The sequence below is a fragment of the Rhinoderma darwinii genome, chromosome 3 (genome assembly GCF_050947455.1).
Source record: "Rhinoderma darwinii isolate aRhiDar2 chromosome 3, aRhiDar2.hap1, whole genome shotgun sequence".
Taxonomy (NCBI): domain Eukaryota; kingdom Metazoa; phylum Chordata; class Amphibia; order Anura; family Rhinodermatidae; genus Rhinoderma; species Rhinoderma darwinii.
Genome location: NC_134689.1, coordinates 360,833,561 through 360,854,235, shown reverse-complemented (window position 1 = coordinate 360,854,235; position 20,675 = coordinate 360,833,561). Strand labels below are relative to the sequence as shown.

Here is a 20,675-nt window from a genome sequence, read left to right as displayed (position 1 = left end):
CACAAATATTTTTTTTTTTAATAAAACACTAAAAGCAAATTGATATTAATTTTTTTTTTTTCGCGACACCCTTCCTTTAAGGGGTTAACGGTAGTCATTAAAGCGCCTTTCACTGGTCAGTAATAATCCCACCATGATCAGAAGCGCAGTAATGTGATATTGGATGCTAGGCACATGCTGCCCAGCAACTAGTCTGTTAAGTGGGGTTGTTAGGTAATGTATCCCCAGTAACTACAACGTCCAGATACAACAGATGGTTAGTACGACAAGGTAGAACGTCTCTGGCTGTAGCTAGTTTACTCAAAGCACTATTAATCCCAGTTGCATGTGCAGCAGTACTAATATATACTCTACTCATCGTTTATTCAATAAGATGACAGGTTTTTTGGGGTAAAGTAGCAATTCTCTTTTAGCTTCATCATGTAATATACAATCCCTGTGTCAAAAAAAAAAAAAAAAGGATGCTCGGTATAAAAAAAAAAATACAAAATAGTTCAATACTGACAAAAATAATAGTCATCGTGCCGTCACAAGTCCGTATGTTCTGCGTCTCTCACAGTGTTGTCTTGCGGCTTTACTACTTCCTCCTGTTTTGGATCTTCATACTTAATACTGGCAAATGCCACCTCTGCTGCTAGCTGCTCCAGGGGTGGTTTACCAATGAGAAGATTCCGTAGAGAAATGGCTGTCATAAGGAAACTGCAAGAAAACATTTATAAGATGACTTCTCACACTTACAGCGGTGGTAGTATAAAACAATCATTGCCATTCACACAAGTATATAACGCCGGGGTGGTTCAGACCGGTGTGTTGCATGCTTATCAGGGCAGCAAGATTGTGCTGGTTGTTGGAGAAGACATTTATGACTTATCCACAGGATATGTCAGATGGAAGAGATTCCAACCTCTGGGACCCGCACCTATCTCCAGAACGGGGTGCCCTAAACTCCACTGTGCAGCTGAATTCCGACCATGAAAAAAGGTTACATGGTCAGGAGTTACGAAAAAAAAAAAAGTCTCCCGGCTACTTCCTGGTTATATGGTTGGGAGTCATGAAAACAGCACAGCTCGCTGAGCTCCGCTTTTCCCGTAAGTCCCATAGAACAGCATGGTAGTTACCAAAACAGCGCAGCTCGCGTGCTAACTTCTATTCACTACTATAATCGTTATGGAGCAGCATAGCTCATCGAGCTTTGATGTTTCGTAACACCTGACCATAACACCTGGAAGTGACCGGGAGGCAGCGAGAACAGGCACAGGGCCGCCCCCCCCGTTCTAGAGATAGGTGGGACCCGTATCTATTATACCCTGTGGCTATATCATAAATGTCTCTCATGGAAACACCCCTTTAAGTTCTGCCACTTTTTAGGTAATAAACACACCAGTCCTACAGAAATGATACAAAATGAAGGCAAAGAGAAAAAAACTTCTCTGTGGGCCACAGAACCTCATAAGACTGCAGCCAATAAGAGGATATGGTGCCCATAACAACCAATTCCTTCATTTTAAGACCTGCTTGGTAAAACTAGAAGCGGACATCGGATTGTTGCTCTGGGTAACACCTCCAGGTCTGGCCTTACGCTCATTTTCAAACGTAGCGCAAGGGAAAAGTTGCCTTTAACAACCAATCAGATTTCAGCTAATTTTCTAAATAGAATCCAATTAGTTGCCATAGGTAACTACTCAGCTATTCTATAATGCTATGCACAGGTCGCCCTCCTAACAGAACAGGGAGATAAAATAATGACCACAGGGAAGGGATTTTTCTGGCCTAACTCAGTATTGTAATGGAGGAGCTTGTCACAAACCTCTACCATGTTTACATGGCTGATAACAGAACAGAATCCATTCACCCGCATAGCAAATAGTGACAAGTCCGGCTTGTTCAGCACGTTCATTCTGCATCTAGCATGTAGGACAGATACATGTGAATAATGGCCAGGGAACGCACATACGGTTATCACTATGCTAATTCCGTCTGTTCAACAAATCAGTGAATGTAGATAACATTCCTCTAGGCCTGGGAATAGGATTTAGTTTAGTCTTGGCTAGCAGATTTGCCTATCAGGTGAAAGGGAAGTCCAGCATTTCCGCTCTGCACAGCGTGACTGCATCTTATATTTTCAGAACTGCACTTTTACAAGACAAGGAGCGGATGAAGCTCTGAGAAAACTGCTGCTAGTAGAAGACCAGCTACAAAATGTAACCGAGAATGCCAGCGTGCAAAGCGTATTATATCAGTTATTACAAGGATCACCCTCTATGTGGCCACCTAGAAAAAGTGGAAACAAAGTGGCACTATGCTGTCCTTGTGCAGTTAAATCTAATCTATTATGCCCAATAACATCTGTCCAAAATCCTTAGCGAACAGCAACTTTCTACAGTAAATCAGCTGTTTGCCAGGGTCGACTCCTATTAAAAGGGGTCATATGTGAAGAGATTCTCATCATTCTCCAACATTAGGGCTACTGGTGTGACAAGTTATGTGCCGTGCTTTACAAATATACCCTATGTAGGCAAGTCACAGCCAAAACGGAAAACCAGCTGCAAGATTGGAAGCAGCTTTCTGGGTACCTGTCAACAACCCAAAACAATGGTAGGCTTGCGTGTTCCAGCAAAACATTGCATAGATATGGTACTGCCAGTGCAAAACTTATTCATAAAGCAGGGGCAGGACTATCCACAGAATGTGTTTCACAAGAAAGGTCCAATGCAGCGTTACATTCATGTTCATGGGTGTAGAGTTTGGTTTTAATATGGTGTGTAGCATTCATACTTACCTTCGCCGCAGGAGATAATACTTCTTATTGAAAAACCTGTGAAATCTCTCGATCACTGTAGCATTTCGTCTGCGTTCTGAGTCTTCTATCCGCCTCTGTCTGCGCAGGTAGGCAAGCACCAGCGGATCTGACATATTGAGGTCTTCCACTGTCCCAGTGATGAGAGGCTGTAACTCCGGTGGCAGGGGAGAGGTTTCTAGAAAGCAAAAATAGGATTCAAATTCACGATTGAAGACTACTAGAATACTAAGAGAGCCAAGTATGTGTTGGCTATGTATAAATATGTCAAAGGTCAATACAGAGATCTCTCTCAGAATCTATTTATACCCAGTAGTGTAACTATAACAAGGGGGCATCCTCTACATCTAGCGGAAAGACTTTCTACATAAACATAGAAGAGGATTCTTTACTGTAAGAGTAGTGGGACTATGGAACTCTCCACCAGAGGAAGTGGTCGTGGTGAATTCACTAAAAGTTACACTAGGGGCCTGGATGCCTTTCCTGGGTTATATGTACTAGATTACTGGAGATAGGTCGTGCTTGCAGGGATTTATTCGGATTGTTATATTGGAGACGGGAAGAAATTCCTTCCCAAAGATGAAGAAAATTGGCTTTTGCCCCATGGGGGTTTTGCACGATAATAGGCTGAACTGGATGGATGGCCGTGTGTAGTCTTCTAACCATACAAACAATGATAACAAGTGCTATATATGTATAAATATTAGGCCATTACTCAAGTTCCCGGAGTCAGTCGGCATAATGCTGACAGATACACCCCTAACAGCTTGCCAATTATTAATACTATTAAATTCCGTCTAGTCGTTTTCATCTCCTGGGAGCCGTATGATAGTGTTCTCCACAATGTCCGGTCTTCTGTTTGAATGTTCAGAGCCATGTTCAGAATTCCTGTGATTGTATCTAACCACCTTGTTACTGGTCATTCTCTTCCCTTCATTGTCTTTTCTAGTGAAGTTGGTCTTCTCATGATCTGTCCAAAATAAGGCAGCTTCAGTCTGGACAATTGTGCTTCAAGTGATTTGGTTGATGATCCGTCTGTTTTCTTTTCTATCCACGTTACTCTTCATCCTCGCCAACACCAAAGTTCAAAGGCATCAATACCTTTCTTGTCCCTCTTCATCATTGTCCAGCTTTCACATCAATCGAGAGCCACAGGGATTACCATGGCCTGGACAATTCTGATATTTGTTTTTAGAGACTTATTACATTTGAGGATCTAGGTATTTAAGGGGTTTTACCACAAAACACATGTATCTCCTTATCCACAGAATAGGGGATACATGTTTGATCTCCGGTGGTCTGACCACTGAGATCCCTAGGGATGAGGAAAACGGTGGACCGAAAGTCCCCCTGAAGCGCTCCTTGAGAATGGAGCGCATGCGTGGCCAGCGCTCCATTCATTTCTATGGGACTTCAGGGACCGTTGTCTCCAGCAGCTCCACAGAAATGAATAGAGCGCTGGTCGAGCATGTGCACCATTCTCATGGAGCACGTCGGGGGATGTTCGGTCCCGTCTTACTCATCGCTGAGGATCCCAGCGGTCGGACCCCCAGCGATCACACATGTATCCCCTATTCTGTGGATAAGGAGATACATGTGTTTGTGGGAAAACCCCTTTAATCATTGTCCTTGCAATAGCCAGCCTTATTTCTTGGCTGCTGGATCCCATGTTGTTAAGAATCGATCCAAGTAGGCAAAAGACGTCTACTACTTCTACTAACAGCTCGTCAGGGATCCTATGAAGCAATGCCCTCCCCACTGCACTGCCCTCTGGAATATTAAGGGTTTATTTTTTTTCTATATAAAGAAGTACAGCATAATACCGGATGTAAATTCTGTGCCTACCGTAAACCAAAATCAGCAGGAAACGCAATATACATACAATGAAACATCAGGGAGAGGCTGGGAATTGTTAGCTCAACCCAAAAAAAAGCTTCAACCCTGTTCTTTACACATATTACCCCAATGATTTTTAATGTTAGATTTGTGTTTTAAAGAAAAGAATTAAAGGCTATGCACACCTTTAAAAACAATTTTTATATTAAAAAAAATAAAAATAAACAGTATCAGTGTGATTGGTTCAACTTTATAATTACATTTTATTAAAAATTATTTTTACTTTTTGGAGATACAGCTGCTTTGTATCCTGTATAAGGAGCAGCTGTATCTAGCACTGAAACCTGAATCCTTCAGGTCCAGCTGTGTCGTAGCCTTTAGGCCGGGTCTCCACGTAGCGTAAACGCTGCAGAATTTCTGCAATGGAATTCTGTGCGAAAATTCCGCAGCATTTACAGTAGCAGCAAAGTGGATGAGATTATGAAAAAACAGCAGTGTAAACGGTAATAAAATTTAAATTTGCAGCATGTCAATTTATGCTGTGTTCTCGCTGCTTTTCTGTTGCGGGTTTTCCCCATTAATTCAACGGGGATGCAAAATCCGCAACAGAAAGCCATGTGTTGCGACTTTTGCGACAGAATCGCAGCGATTACGCTGCAAAAATCGCAACTCAGGAAAAAAGAAAACCCCATACTTAGCCAGAACTCTCTCCTTCCTGCAGTCCAGCCTCCTGGGATGACGTTGCATCCCATGTGACCACTGCAGCCAATCACAGGCTGCTGCGTCACATGGCCTGCAATGTAATCTTAGGAGGCCGGACAACGCACAGAGAAGAGGGAGAGGGTAAGTATGAAAGTTTTTTTCCACAGCACTGCTTTCGGCAGCGGAATTCTGTTCGAAAAACTGCACTACAAAGTGGAGAGATTTTTCGGACGAAGGCATACGTAGTTTTTACGAAGTGTATCCAACCCGTGGGAACCTGGCCTGAAAATACCTCAGTCCCAACATTAGGGACTACTCACCGCTCCCATTCTCCACCTTCTCCTTTAGCTCTTGCAGTCGGGTAAGGTTTTGTTCCAGGATAACTGCTGTAGTATTCACATAAAGGTACATGTAACATGAGGGTCCTGGTGACACGGTGAACACCTTGTGGTATTCTCCTGCTGGCAACTGAAACATAAGAAGGTGGTAATTGCTATTAATTCCACAACTGGTACTACTAGGTGTCCTTGCTGAATATCAACAAAACACAGTCCCCAAGCTTTGTGCAATTTTAACAATGCAAATATACCGGTGAAGCCAGCAGCATGACACAGAGTAAGTCACAAGAAAGAACACCCTGCGCCTTACGGTGTACAGACTTGTTACATTGCGGAGGTCCCACAAAATGTAATGTGTTAACAATCAAGGAAGCAGATATTGAATATGCATTCACCTGCATGCGGTCTCCCACTCTCAGGGTGAAGTTTTTGGTGTCCTTCACAATCTCCACATTGACTTCACCTTGCAGGACCTGTATACTCGTGTTACCCAAATCCTCACTCACAAAATTCTCCAAGTGAAGACCTATGATCCAGAATGAATATAAAACAATAGATTTATAGATGACAGAATCAGTGAACAAAGAAAAAAAAAAAAAACAGGTAAGGGGTGAGATTAAAGGTGACCGGTCAGCTCTCCTAACATGTCCCTTTTAGAAAATACATGTTATATTATAACAATTCTGGAGCATCTTTTCTGCATCGTGTCAACCCTCGGTTATTCCTACTGGAAACGTGTCAATAAATTGAAAACCGGATGTTACCATTCCCCTTGTCAATGGGGCATGTCCTTACACAGTCTCACACTGACAGCAATGACTGGACAGTATCACTTTGTAGAAACACAATTCATTGACAAGTGGCATAGTAACACCCAGTTGTCAATTTATTCAAACATTTTCAGGAGGAATGGCACAACTACGTTCTATTAAAAGACGCTCCAGATTTACTTTACAGGGAATACAAGGATTTAATAAAAATAGAAAAGCTCAGGAAAGTTGACAGGTTCTCTTTCGGAGACCAAATAACATGTGCAAGGTATGAGCAATCAGTTTTATTAACTTCATACTGCAAACAGAAAAACACAAGCGATGGTAAAATCACAAAAAAAAAAAAAAGCCAAGCCTTGGAGACCCCCACATACAAGAATTATTAGGGCCAACTGAAACAGGTAGTTTCATAATCACATGACACGGAGAAGCAATATCCTTACAATCTACAGAAGAGGATGGACTAGAACGTAACGTGCCACGGCCTCCACGCTTACCTGGGAAATCTGCGATGAAGACCACATCAGTCTGATTATCCAAACTCTCCTCAACCTCCTGGAATTTAGCTCTCCACGGTGACAGGTCTACCAGCAATGGCTTAACCCAGGGGGTTTTGTGGAAAGGAGACCATTCTGCTTTCACAATGTCCACCGTGGGGTCGTACAACCTGACAGAGAATTGAGTAAGGGGACACGTTTAATATGTTCAGGCTATCAGTTACACTACACCAGCATATACAATTGTCATGGACGAAGTGTACTTACCTCTGTTGGAAACGGTCATTGATTGACACCCATACATCAAAGTAGATTTCCGGCTGCGAGATATTATAAGCTCCCAGCAGGCCTTGCAGACAGGTGGCATACTGCTTTAGCATGTCAGCATGATCTTTCCAGCGCCGGGTCTGTGTAAAAACCTGATAGAGAAACATTTATGTCAGAGACGGCTGAGCATTTCAGCGGAGCACAGTGAAAGTGGCTTCTAAAACATTATTAGAAATGCAGTCTTGCCAAACCCTGCAGTTAAATTATCAATAGTGGCACAACGCTGAATAGTACGTCACTTCGTAACTACAGTGGTGTTCCCCAAGACTTCACACATAAACGTATTGAAGAATATGGCGCAATTACTGAATACTCCAGGTTGCACCCATTATGTGTAATAAACTATTACAACCCATTCCCACAAAGATCTGGTCAGCAAAAAACGGTTCTGACATCCGCAAAACCTAACACTTACCCCTGGGTTAAGAAATCCAATTTCGCCAGTGATTCCGTCTCTGTATGTTATTTTCACATGCTGGTGTGAGCGTGAATGCACCATCATATCCCACGAGTAGCCGTAAAGGCCATTTGTCCAGTTATTGTAGCCCTTGAGACACAATGAAGAGGAAGTTAATGAAGACAACATTATAGGATACTCCTACTAATCATACACAGATCTTTAAATGAACTTTCACACAGAAAGTCTACTCCTATTGTTTTCCTACTAGGAAGAGATGGCTTATTGCTAGTTTATGGCATCGCTTCCTGATCGGTGGGGGTCTGACTACTAGGACCCTCACACACCTCATAATGAAGGGACGAGGTCACATTGTTCTCAGAATCAGCTGTGATCCCAGTGGTCTGACCCGCCAATGATCATAATGTTGTGGTATATACTAGCAATATGCAAGAACATCAGATGGGAATACCCCTTTAATTTTATAATCCGTCTATTTGTCAGACATAAGACCTAATAAGAATGGACAGGATGCCGGAATACATCGGTTTTCTCTCACCTGGGTAATAAAGTGTGAATAGGGCAGGAACAGCTGTTCAGTTATGTAGAGAACGGTAAAGATGGCTCCTAGTTTGTGTCGTAGTCCTATACCACTCCTCCCCTTCTGTCCTGGATACACACATTCGGAGCTCTTTTGTGGTGGCTGGGTGTGAGGAAGTGTCCGGTGTAAACAGCGGGGTAACTTAGACACCAGTCGACGAGGCCAATCGGGGTAACAGAATAGTGGACTGGTGACCAACATGGTATAGGAGAACATGCCTGTAAGGAGGAGAGAAGTTCACAAGACGTGATCAAGCCAAAACAGTAAGAAACTAAGTGGTGTAAAATAACAGATAGAATTTTATAAGGCTGGAGGAGGAGATTATAGGGCGTAATAATTTAATTACTTCAAAGGAGACCTATCTTTATTTGTCAGTGCCAAGAGCCAGACACTCAGGCCCCCAATGAAGATAATGGGTGTCCAGTAATATCAATGGTCGTCATGTAATGCGTTTACACTGTAGCTTCCCCGCCAATTATATAATTAATATGCAGTAACTAAATAGCACCATCTAGTGATAATTTTGTGCTATAGGCAATAACTAAATAGCACCACCTAGTGACAATTCTTTGCATAACGAGATGTAATAAAAGAGTAAAGAGAATTATGTTCCTTTATTGAGGCTTCATTCAAACAAACATAAGTTATGTTGATATTGGTTCTGTAGTCGGAAGGTCCTATATACAGAGCTAAAGTAACGCAGCAATCGCAGATCACAGGGGTTCTGGACACCTAATGTGAGCCTGTGTTATCCAACCCAAGTAACCCATTCATCTGAAATCCAGAGTCATAGCATGGAAGGAAGAAAAGGTATGAGGTATGATGGTAAAGGTATGAATGAGGGGTCTACAAACACCCCCTATTCACATAAGGTTAAAAACACACTCACCTATGCTGAAAAGCTGGGAGTTCATGCAGTGGAAGTAAGAGACAAAGAACATAGCAAAGGGACGTGTGACATCAAAGAAGAGAAGGTATCCGGCTGTCATGTCTAGAATTAGTCCCCCCCAGTGCACAACGACAAGGCTTGTCGTCTCCTCCGACAGAAACAGCCTACAAGAAAAACAGCACATGTACTACAACACCACTTCATCATGTTTGGGATGGAAAAGATGAGAATATTCAGTTTGATTTATGTGCTAGAACCATGGCAGCTTACTATTTATTTCCTATTGTACGGTTACAGATTGCTCACACGTCATGTAACACATATTGAACAGCACGTCTGCAACATAACAAATTGACTAAATAGACTGTAAGCTCTTTAGGGCAGGGTTTGTTTTTTCTACTGTACTCAGACTTAATAAACGGTTATTGTGTATTAAATGGCAATTTGTGGTGACATTTACACAAGTATCTCATATGTCTAGCAGCTAATTTAGTGAATGCAAGTTTTGTAAAATAGTTGGGATCTATGTTGGCGCTGCTGCGTGATGAAGACGGGATACAGATACAGAAGCCGGTTCTCTTAAAAGTGTATTTATTGCTTATTGCAACGCGTTTCAACGCCGAACTGGCGTCTTCGTCAGTTCGGCGTTGAAACGCGTTGCAATAAGCAATAAATACACTTTTAAGAGAACCGGCTTCTGTATCCCGTCTTCATCACGCAGCAGCGCCAACATAGATCCCAACTATTTTACAAAACTTGCGTTCACTATACCTAAGCGGTTACTTCGGTAACCGGCTCGGATCTGGCAGCAGCTATTCGTGGACCTCACTGCTCAACTCTTCTAACCTCACGGTGAGCATATATTTATTTATTCCTCACCTCCATCCTCATTGAGCCACACCAAGTGGCGCCGTGGTTTTTTGCTCTCTTCTCTAGTAGCTAATTTAGAAAGTAACTAAATAGCACCACCTAGTGACAATGCTGTGTCTGACATCGTGTTCCTTGATTGAAGTATACATCAGGTCTGTATCATTCTATAGTCAGAATATCCTACATAAAGAGCTAACACATGTCAAACGCACAGACGTTTTTATCATTGTATTTGGTATTTTTCTTACAGAAGCCAGTGGAGACATGGAAAAAAGAAAAAAAATTTGGATACATATTTGAGAAAAAAAAAGAACCATGTTTTAATATGATAAAGTTAAAGCAGATCTGTCAGCTTAATATACCGCCCTATGTAAGCAAAATGCCACACCAAGAAGAAAAAGAGAAAAAAAATGTTGTGGCGTTTTGCCAATAGGATCGCTAATAGAATACCCTGGGTTCATCACTATGAGTCCACTATATTCATGAGGGGGGTGCTCTCAGTGTCTCTCCCGCCCCATGGGCCGGTGATTGACAGGCTGCTGTGTAGTAGTGCATAGACAGCGGCCTATCAGTCACCACAGAAAGGTTTGGAGGGGGTGGCATAAACCGGACTGTATTGATTCAGCATTCCTATTAGCCAAACTGAACTTTTTTTTTTTTATGCCGCTTTGGCTATTAGGAGTATAGACCTGTAGCTGTAATATACTGTCCTTACATAAGGCAGTATAGCAGAGCGTACCTAACTTTTCAGGTGACATTTTAGAATAAGCTGTCATATGCACGTACATAAGGAATAGTGATGTCTGGCCCTTATATGACTTCTCCATTATTTAGCAGTTTACCCCTCTGCAGGCACTCTCCGAATTTTCTGAGCTAGTGGGCGGAGCCTAACTGCTATCATGTCTACTATACATTGCATACATAGAAGAGGAGAATCCTGCTCTTCTATCACATATATAGTAGATGCAGCAGCGTGGAGGACATTATACAGCAGTAATGAGCAGGGTGGCTGTGAATTCAGCACTGGGGTGAGATATAACACTTACTAGAAGCAGCAGAACAACAGAGGAGATTATACAGCAGTAAAGCGCAGTGTAGCTGAGAATCCAGGACTGGGGTGAAGTGTGTGTGTGTGTGTGTGTGTGTGTGTGTGTGTCATTGTGCTCCTGCTCCCCCCTTCATAAACTTGTTTGGGCAGCGTGTCTGTATCTGACTCTCTCTCCTCCTGCTCCCCCCTCCATGGACTTGTATAGGCAGGCAGTGAAGAGACACACCCCCCCCCCTCACTTTCTGCAGTCCCGTCTCCTCAGCTATGTAAATAGGGATGGATTCTGCTTGACAACGGGGTGGACAGCAGATTACGGGAAGGAAGACACCTAGTGGTAGTCATTTCACTCAAAATTTGCATGCATTAAAACGACATTTTAACAGTAAATTACAAAGTTGATCTATATCAGATATACTATTAGATTAGCATCATTTGTTTGAAAAGTCAGTGTCCATTTAAGCTGACAAATCTGGTTGAAAGGAGGCCAAGAATGAATGTCCATAATGTATATCTGGAACATATGGTAAAGTTAATCATACAGCACATGTTCTTACTTGAATGGATCAAACAGCCAGTGACGTGAAAGTGAGCCCATGGAATATCCTTCCACCCAGTCCGCATCCAGTTTCTTGATACCAGCGATGAAATACACAATGAAGATCTGAAAGATTCATCACAAGTAAGAACATTAGTGTACAGAGATTTGCCCAAAACCAACCAGTGATCTGTTCTTTTTCTAGGTCACTGGTGGTTAAAGTGGTGGTCCCACGAAGGACATTTATCACCTATCCACAGTATAGGAAATAAGTATCTGATCGCTGGGGGCCAAACTGATCACTAAAACGGGAGTCCCGTGCCCCCCTTTCCTCCTAATGCAGCGAGGAAGAATTTGAATGGAGTGGTGGGCACGCATGCGCCCTGCTGCTGTACTCGGCTATGTCCGCTGGCACCGTAGACACATTCCAGCAATATGGCACATGCATGGCCACGGATCTATTCACATTCCTCCTCACTGTGGTCGTCCAGTCTGATCAATTTTTCTCTTTTAGGGCAGATGGTCTTAGGCCTTATGGGTTTATTTTTGCCTTCCTCTGGATCAATAGAGGGAAACAAAGTTATAAACTTTACCTCTGCCCTTTCCCTTCATCCACATCCCCTCCCTCGCCCTGGTTGAACAGGTGTCTTTTTTCAACCATACTATGTCTAATTTTACCATCTGCATTGCTTTGGAAGAAATTCACATTGTATGGGCATGCTGGGTTTTGTAAAACCCAATCAATTTGCATTTTATAGTACTGTGTGAACATGACCTTACAGGTATTTCTGAAAAAAAGGGAATTTAACCCCTTCCCGACATTTGACGTACATGTACGTCATGGAAAGTACTGACTTCCTGCATCTTGCCGTACATGTACGTCAAACGTTTGGCACCGGCTCAGAAGCTGAGCCGGTCCCATCATCACCGGATCTCAGCTGTATCTTACAGCTGACATCCGACTGTAACGGCGGGGACCGAAATTAGCTTCGATCCCCGCCATTAACCCCTTAAGTGCAGCGCTCAAACGCGATCGCTGCACTTAAGGTGTTTGCAGCTCATCGGAACCCCAGTAATGAAATTGCCGGGGTTCCGGTGGCTGCAATGGCAACCGGAGGCCTAATACTGGCCTCCCGGTCTGCCTAGCACCGAAGCCGGTCAAGATCCGCCCGGCGGCGGAGCCTGATCGGCTTCCGTAGCTGCCGGCAAGATGGCGCCGGGTCAGGAGCTGATCCGGCGTCATCAGCGGTGGAAGTCAGCTGTACTGTACAGCTGACATCCACCTGTAACGGCAGGAACCGGAGCTAGCTCCGATCCCTGCCATTAACCCCTTCGATGCAGCAATCGAAAGCGATTGCTGCATCGTAGCGGTTACAAGCAGATCGCCAGCCCTGACAGGCAATCGGGACTGGCGACTGCTGTTATGGCAACAGGAGACACAATGGTCTCCTGCTCTGCCATTACGGAAGCCGATTTAGGCCCCGCCGGGAGGCGAAGCCTAAACGGCTTGCTGTCAGTGAATGACTGACAGATCTAATACATTGCACTACATAGGTAGTGCAATGTATTAGAAAAAAAAAAATCTGACCGTTGGACCTTCAAGTCCCCTAGTGGGACTTGAGAAAAAGTGTAAAAAAAGTATAAAAAAGTGTAAAAAAAAGTGCAAAAAATAAAAGTTTGAAAACAATAAAAGTTTCAAGTAATCAAATAAAACACAATCCCCCTTTTACTCTTATCAAGTCCTTTATTATTGAAAAATAATAATAAACCATATGTATTTGGTATCGCCACGACCGTAACGACCGGAGGTATCAAAATATTATATTATTTATTGCACGCGGTGAACAGCGTAAAAAAAACCCGTAAAAAACGTTACCAGAGTTTCTGTTTTTTAGTCACTTTGCCCTACAAATATTACAATAAAAAGTGATCAAAAAGTCACACGTATCCAAAAATGGTACCTATAAAAACTATAGCTCGTCCCGCAAAAAACAAGCCCTCATACAACTCCGTCGACAAAAAAATTAAAACGTTATGGTTCTCACAACTTGGCGACAGAAAAAATACATTCTTTTTACAAAAGTAATTTTATTGTGCAAAAAGTTGTAAAACATAAAAAAGTTCTATAAATGAGGTATCGCCGGAATCGTACTGACCCGCAGAATAAAGGTAACATGTAGTTTATAATGCGTGGTGAACTCTGTATAAAAAAAAACCAAAAAAAGCTGTGCCAGAATTGCGTTTTTTGGTTTACCTGGCATCCCAAAAAATAGGATAAAAGGTGATCAAAAAGTCACATGTACCCCAAAATGGTACCAATAATAACTACAGCTCGTCCCGCAACAAACCAGCCCTCATACCGCTACGTCTATGAAAAATAAAATTAGTTATGGCTCCAATAAGTCAGGAAATAAAAAAATATGCAGTTGTGCCCGAGGAGAACATTTCTTCTGTTTCAAGAGGCGATTTATCAAGGACCTAAAATTAGGGAACCAGGAAGGGAGGGCCCAATCATATCCGATGGAAGCGACGGTGCCCGTATTATACCAGGATAATACTTTCCCAGCAAAATTCCCCAAACTACAAAGGCGCGGAGTGTGGACCAAAAGGGGGATAAGAAATGACACCATTTACCAGTGCGACACCGGCCTGTGCAGAAAGGATTGCTTCACAGCGTAACACACATCTATGGATTATTTTTATTTTTTTATACCACCTGACTATGCCCCTTATATACTCCGCCCCGCTTACATGTACCCCCACATTATAAAACACCAGCAATACTCAAACAAATATAGTACCAAGCAAAATCCGCTCTCCAAAAGCCAAATGGTGCTCCCTCGGCCCTGAACCCTACAGCGTGCCCAAACAGCAGTTTCCTTCAACATATATGGCACCGTCATACCCGTGAGAACCCTTTTAACAATTTTTGTGGTGTGTGTCTCCAGCGTCATAAGCTGGGCATGACATATTTGCCACTGAATGGCATATCTAGGGAAAAATATAAATTTTTAATTTGCACCATCCGCAGCGCATTCATTTATGGAAAAGACCTGTGGGGTGAAAATGCTCACTACACCCCTTAATAAATGCCTTGAGGGGTGCAGTTTCCATAATGGGGTCACTTATCAGGGGTTTCTTTTTATTATTTCACATCTGAGCCTCTGCAGTTGTGAACCAATACTTTGTAAATCGCCAAATTAGGCCTCCACTCCGCATGGTACTCTTCACTTCTGAGCCCTGTCATATGTCCAGACAAAAGATTAGGGCCACATGTAGGGTGTTTCTAAAACCGGGAAACACCGCATAATAATTAGAGAGCTGTCTTGTTATGGTGGCACAAGCCGGGCACCACATATTGGCATATCTATGGAAAAAAATCCCATTTTCACTCTGCAACATTGAGCGCACACTAATTTCTACAAAACACCTGCAGGGTTAAAATGCTTACTACACCCCTTGGTAAATGCATTGAGGGGTGTAGTTTACAAAATGGGGTCACTTCTGGGGGGTTTCCACTGTTTTGGGCCCACAGGTGCCCAGAAACCAATCCAGCAACATCTGCACTCCAAATGGCGGTCCTTCCCTTCTGAGCCCTACCGTTTGCCCAAACAGCAGTTTATGACCACATATGGGGTATTGCCGTACTCGGGAGAAATAGCTTTACAAATGTTGGGTTCTTTTTTTCCTTTATTTGTTGAGAAAATGAAAAAATTTGCGCTAAAGCTACGTCTTATTGAAGAAAAAGGACTGTTTTTATTTTCACTGCCTAATTCTAATAAATTCTATGAAACATCTGTGGGGTCAAAATGCTCACTACACCCCTAGATGCATTCTTCAAGAGGTGTAGTTTCCTAAATGGAGTCCCTTTTTGGGCGTTTTCATTGTTTTGTCCCCTCAGGGGCTTTGCAAATGTGACCTGGCCTCCGCAAATCATTCCTGCTAAATGTGATCTCAAAAAGTCAAATAGTGCTCTTTCCCTTCTAAGCCCTGCCGTGTGTCCAAACAGCCGTTTATTACCACATGTGGGGTATTGTTTTACTCGGGAGAAATTGCTTTACAAATTTTGTGGTGCTTTTTCTCCTTTAGTCCTTCTGGAAATGAGAAAAAATTAGCTAAACCTACATTTTCTTTGAAAAAATGTAGATTATTATTTTCAGGGCCTACTTCCAATAATTTCTGCAAAAAAACTGTGGTGTCAAATCGCTCACTATACCCCTAGATAATTTCCTCAATGGGTGTTGTTTCCAAAATGGGGTCACTTGTGGGGGGTTTCCACTGTTTTGTCCCCTCAGGGGCTTTGTAAATGTGACATGGCCTCCGCAAACCATTCCTGCTAAATGTGAACTCCAAAAGCCAAATGGCGCTCTTTCCCTTCTCAGCCACGCCGTGTCTCCAAACAACCGTTTATTACCACATGTGAGGTATTGTTTTACTCGGGAGAAATTGCTTTACAAATTTTGCGGTGCTTTTTCTCCTTTAGTCCTTGTGGAAATGAGAAAAAAAATCGCTAAACCTACATTTTCTTTGAAGAAATGTTGATTTTAATTTTCACGGCCTACTTCCAATAATTTCTGTAAAAAACCTGTGCGGTGAAAATGCTCACTACACCCCTAGATAATTTCCTTGAGGTGTCTAGTTTCCCAGATGGGGTCACTTTTGGGGGATTTTGACTGTTTTGGCACCGCAAGAGCCCTTCAAACCTGACATGGTGCCTAAAATATATTCTAACAAAAATAAGGCCCCAAAATCCACTAGGTGCTCCTTTGCTTCTGAGGCCGGTGTTTCAGTCCAGTAGCACGCTACGGCCACATGTGGGATATTTCCTAAAACTGCAAAAACTGGGCAACAAATATTGAGTTGCATTTCTCTGGTAAAACCTTCTGTGTTATAAAAAAAATTGTATTAAAAATGTATTTCTGCAGAAAAATATGAAATTTGTAAATTTCACCTCTACTTTGCTTTAATTCCTGTGAAATGTTTAAAGGGTTAAGACATTTTCTAAATGCTGTTTTGAATACTTTGAGGGGTGAAGTTTTTAAAATGGGGTGACTTTTTTGGGGTTTCTAATATATAAGGCCCTCAAAACCACTTCACAACTGAACTGGCCCCTGTAAAAATAGCCTTTTGAAATTTTCTTGAAAATGTGAGAAATTGCTGCTAAAGTTCTAAGCCTTGTGAGGTCATAGAAAAATAAAAGGATGTTCAAAAACGATGCCAATCTAAAGTAGACATATGGGGGATGTTAATTAGCAACAATTTTGTGTGGTATAACTGCCTGTCTTACAAGCAGATACATTTAAATTGAGAAAAATGCTAATTTTTGCAATTTTTCGCTAAATTTTGGTGTTTTTCACAATTAAATACTGAACATATCGAGCAAATTTTGCCAGTAACATAAAGTCCAATGTGTCACGAGAAAACAATCTCAGAATCGCTTGGATAGGTGAAAGCATTCCGGAGTTATTACCACATAAAGTGACACATGTCAGATTTGAAAAATGAGGCTCTGTCAGGAAGGTCAAAAGTGGCTAAAGAGGGAAGGGGTTAAGTATTGATGCTTTTTGTTTGTTTGGTATAGTCTTCTACCTGAACACACGCACGATTAGAGGTGACACTCCACGCACCGTGTTAGGTGTGCAAGAAATCGTATCAGTTTGGACTGGAGTGTTCCTAAAGTTCTGGTTTCAGCAAATAAAGATTATTCATTATGTATTGAAAAGTTCTGCAGTTTTCTATTATATTTTCTGTATCCGTTTTCTGCTTGTCGTCCTCATTGTTTACATTGGAAGATACTCAGTCCGGGTCATGTTATGGACCCCCGGTTCACAGCTTGTTACAGTAAAGTTAGCTGGGCCCTCCTTTGTATCACGCTGTGCATCTGTATGATCATAATAACGAAGGTTCCTATTGAAGGACTACAAGCAGAGATCTTAAGACCCGTGAGGAATTCATACAGAAACTGTATAACTTTTCGCTACACAATGAATGAGCTTTATTTGCTGAAACCGGAATAACCCTGTAAGGTCTGGTTTGGACAATCCACGCAACAGATTGCTTGACTAGCATATCGCAGGGAATTCTGCTGCGAGAACGCCGTGGCCAGCGTGTGCTCATATAGCATTACACGACACACATTGAAATCAATAGACCACCTGTGCAATGCACAGACCGGTTAAAGGAGTTGTCCAGAATTAGAAAAACATGGTGGCTTTCTTCCAAAAACAGCACCACCCCTGTCCACAGGTTGTGAGTTATATTGCAACTCAGCTTAATTCACTTCAATGAAACGGAGCTGCCATACCAGACACAACCCATGGACAGGCGTGGCGCTGTTTTTGGAAGAAAGACGCCATGTTTTTCTAATCCTGGACAATCCCTTTAAGTCTTCCAGTGTAAGAGCAGCTCTGGTTAACAATGGATGGTCCCATGCAGAAGAGACACTATAATATCCATATACCCCGCAAGGACTATAGATATGGGTTGGTAACAGCAGACAACACTGTAGGCAAAAAAATAGAAATAACCCCCCCCCCCCCCTTTACCCATAAGCATAAATATATTCAATGACTTGGCTAACTATTACCAGATTGCATGCCCCTCTAAAACAAACAGATATCAGGGGTGTCATGCTGCCAGTAACACCCACGATCAGCTGCTTTATCCGTCCTATAGAAGTGAGATTACTTATCTGATGTATTCAACTCATATATACAAAGAAATCACCTGAGTACGAAGAAGAGTGTAATTCCAGAGCGGGACATGTGAATTGCGCTTGCGAGGACTAAATAGCCCATCAATAGACCTGTGAGAAAAATACACAATGTACAAAGATTGGGATGGATAGTAGATAAACAGAGATCACTGAAATGAAACCTGGGGACATACAAGAACGGACAGTGACGTTTTATTTGCATATGATGTTTGGTGACATGATCATCTTACTGAAATCACTTTGTACTTGGACTGCTGCTGGTGGAGTAGAACTACAGTATACGGAGGACCTGCAATCATTTATTATTTTCAGAGGGGATGTCGCTGAGATCCAGGCAACAGACAGGCCCGACAGCGACCCATAGATACTCCACGTGAGGGAGATTATGAGATTCTCAGTCATACGTATAATGGACAGTCTTACATAAATGTTTGAATCTTGGAAACTCCGTTATAAATACTTTGCAACAAAGAACATAATGGAACGCTGGTGTTTAAGATTCATACACTATTGAAAAAAAGCACTCAAAAATGAGACGTCTTAATAACGGGCAGATGCTTGAAGAGTATGGACAATTTTGAAACCATCTTTTACAGTTGCAGTGCATCTAAAAAAAAAAATAAGCAACTTTTCAAACCTATACAGACATATGGGTTTCCATAGTAACAGACTACAAACAAACCCTGTGTAGTCAGATCCTGCAGTCAAATTGCCATCCATCTGTCAAACCTAACAAATTATATGTTCGCAACAAATAGGAGACAGATGGAAGAGCGTATGACAGCAGGATAAGGCTACACAGGGTTTGTAGTCGGTTACCATGGACAGACATAGGTCTGTATAGGAGCTGTATAAAACAAAAACGATACATTGTTAATAATGGTTGAGAAAAGTTGCTTCATTTTTCATTTAAAACGCATTGGAATAGTAAATGAAAAAAAAATAAAAATGAATTAGTTGCAACGTTAGACTTCCGCTTTAAACCACTCCAACACAAGCAATAAATAGGCACAAGAGGTAGAACATAGAACACAAAGGATAACCGGAAGCATTGCTCATGTCTTACCAGTAACGATTAGCATTGATCAAGGTGAGCTGGAACCCGATCAGTCCATATAGATACGAGTGGTTATTCCAGCTGGTCTTATCCAGAAAGAAGACATACCAATATGGCAGGACGAAACACAGACAACTGAGACGGTAAAAGCACCCGAGAGCTATACCAAGAGCACCTGGGGAAGAGATGGCATTACAGTAAGAGGGGGATGGGATACAAGGGTATTAATACTTTTAACAACGCCGTACAGCGCTGGGGTCTTAGGTTCCAATCCAACCCAGGGAAACGTCTGCATGGAGTTTGTATGGGTAGAATCCCACACGACAAAAACATTCTCAAAGAGTAAATGGCGTCCTATGAAACGCACCCTTTGTGTGTCTGAGATAGAGAAACTAGATGGTGAGCCCCATTGGGACATCAACGGATATCTAGCTCTAAATCCCAATGTGTGGTTTAGATACTCACCCAGTAACATGATCACGTAGGTTAGATACATCCAGTCTAGAGGCAGAGGTTTTATGGAGTTGAAGAGGGGGAATCTGCAAACATCCAGCTCGTCCAGATACTTGTGGTCCAGGTAGCTGAGGCCACGCTCCTGGGGGATGTCTAAAACCATAAGCAGACCTGGGAGAGGCACAAGGATATACTGAATTTAGAGCCAGGGTAGAAGCAAACAAAAATTGCAAACTAAAAATATTTTGACATGCAAAGAAACCGCTGAGGAATACAAGATAAATGTGCTGCAGTTTTAATGATTAAGGCTGGATTCACACGAGCATGTTCGGTCCGTAAAGGACGGAACGTATTTCGGCTGCAAGTCCCGGCTTTCTCTGCCTCCCATTGAGGTCAATGGGAGATCAGAGGTGTAAACGCCCAAAGATAGGGCATGTCGCTTCTTTTTACCGCAAGCGTTTTTTACGGCTCGCGGTAAAACACGCATCCGCTTCCCATTGAAATCAAACCGTTTTTTGGCGCGTTTTCTGATGCGGTTTCCGCGTCAAATAAACTCAGTGTGAATAGGGCCAAATCCCATTCACTACAGTAACCACAGCAGGAAAAAGGAACCAAAAGTTACAAGCATTCCTGAAATAATGGCCCTGTCTGACAGAAGTAACCATTATGTACGGAGCGTGACCGTGCAAATACAGAACTCTCTCCCACATAAACGTTCCCCATCCCAGAGATCTTATGTGATCAGCCAGAAACCGAGAAACAATGACCATTCTGTACAAACCCCCTTATCAATTAGAGAACAAAAAAGGAAGAAAACTATTTGACTGGTCATTTCCTTCCGAT

General features: G+C 42.4%; 1 protein-coding gene across 1 annotated transcript in view; it reads right to left on the bottom strand.

Moving 5' to 3' along the window:
• GGCX (gamma-glutamyl carboxylase) overlaps positions 1 to 20,675 on the bottom strand; it is a 33,591-nt gene continuing 12,916 nt past the window's right edge. Inside the window, exons 3-15 of the mRNA XM_075858567.1 lie at positions 19,845 to 20,003; positions 19,389 to 19,554; positions 18,334 to 18,412; positions 11,627 to 11,733; positions 9,155 to 9,318; positions 8,224 to 8,483; positions 7,683 to 7,814; positions 7,208 to 7,359; positions 6,941 to 7,110; positions 6,069 to 6,199; positions 5,656 to 5,803; positions 2,780 to 2,975; positions 1 to 699 (exon numbers count right to left, since the gene is read on the bottom strand). Coding sequence (XP_075714682.1) covers positions 528 to 699; positions 2,780 to 2,975; positions 5,656 to 5,803; positions 6,069 to 6,199; positions 6,941 to 7,110; positions 7,208 to 7,359; positions 7,683 to 7,814; positions 8,224 to 8,483; positions 9,155 to 9,318; positions 11,627 to 11,733; positions 18,334 to 18,412; positions 19,389 to 19,554; positions 19,845 to 20,003 — 2,036 coding nt within the window. The 3' untranslated portion in view covers positions 1 to 527. The remainder of the gene's footprint in view (positions 700 to 2,779; positions 2,976 to 5,655; positions 5,804 to 6,068; positions 6,200 to 6,940; positions 7,111 to 7,207; positions 7,360 to 7,682; positions 7,815 to 8,223; positions 8,484 to 9,154; positions 9,319 to 11,626; positions 11,734 to 18,333; positions 18,413 to 19,388; positions 19,555 to 19,844; positions 20,004 to 20,675) is intronic.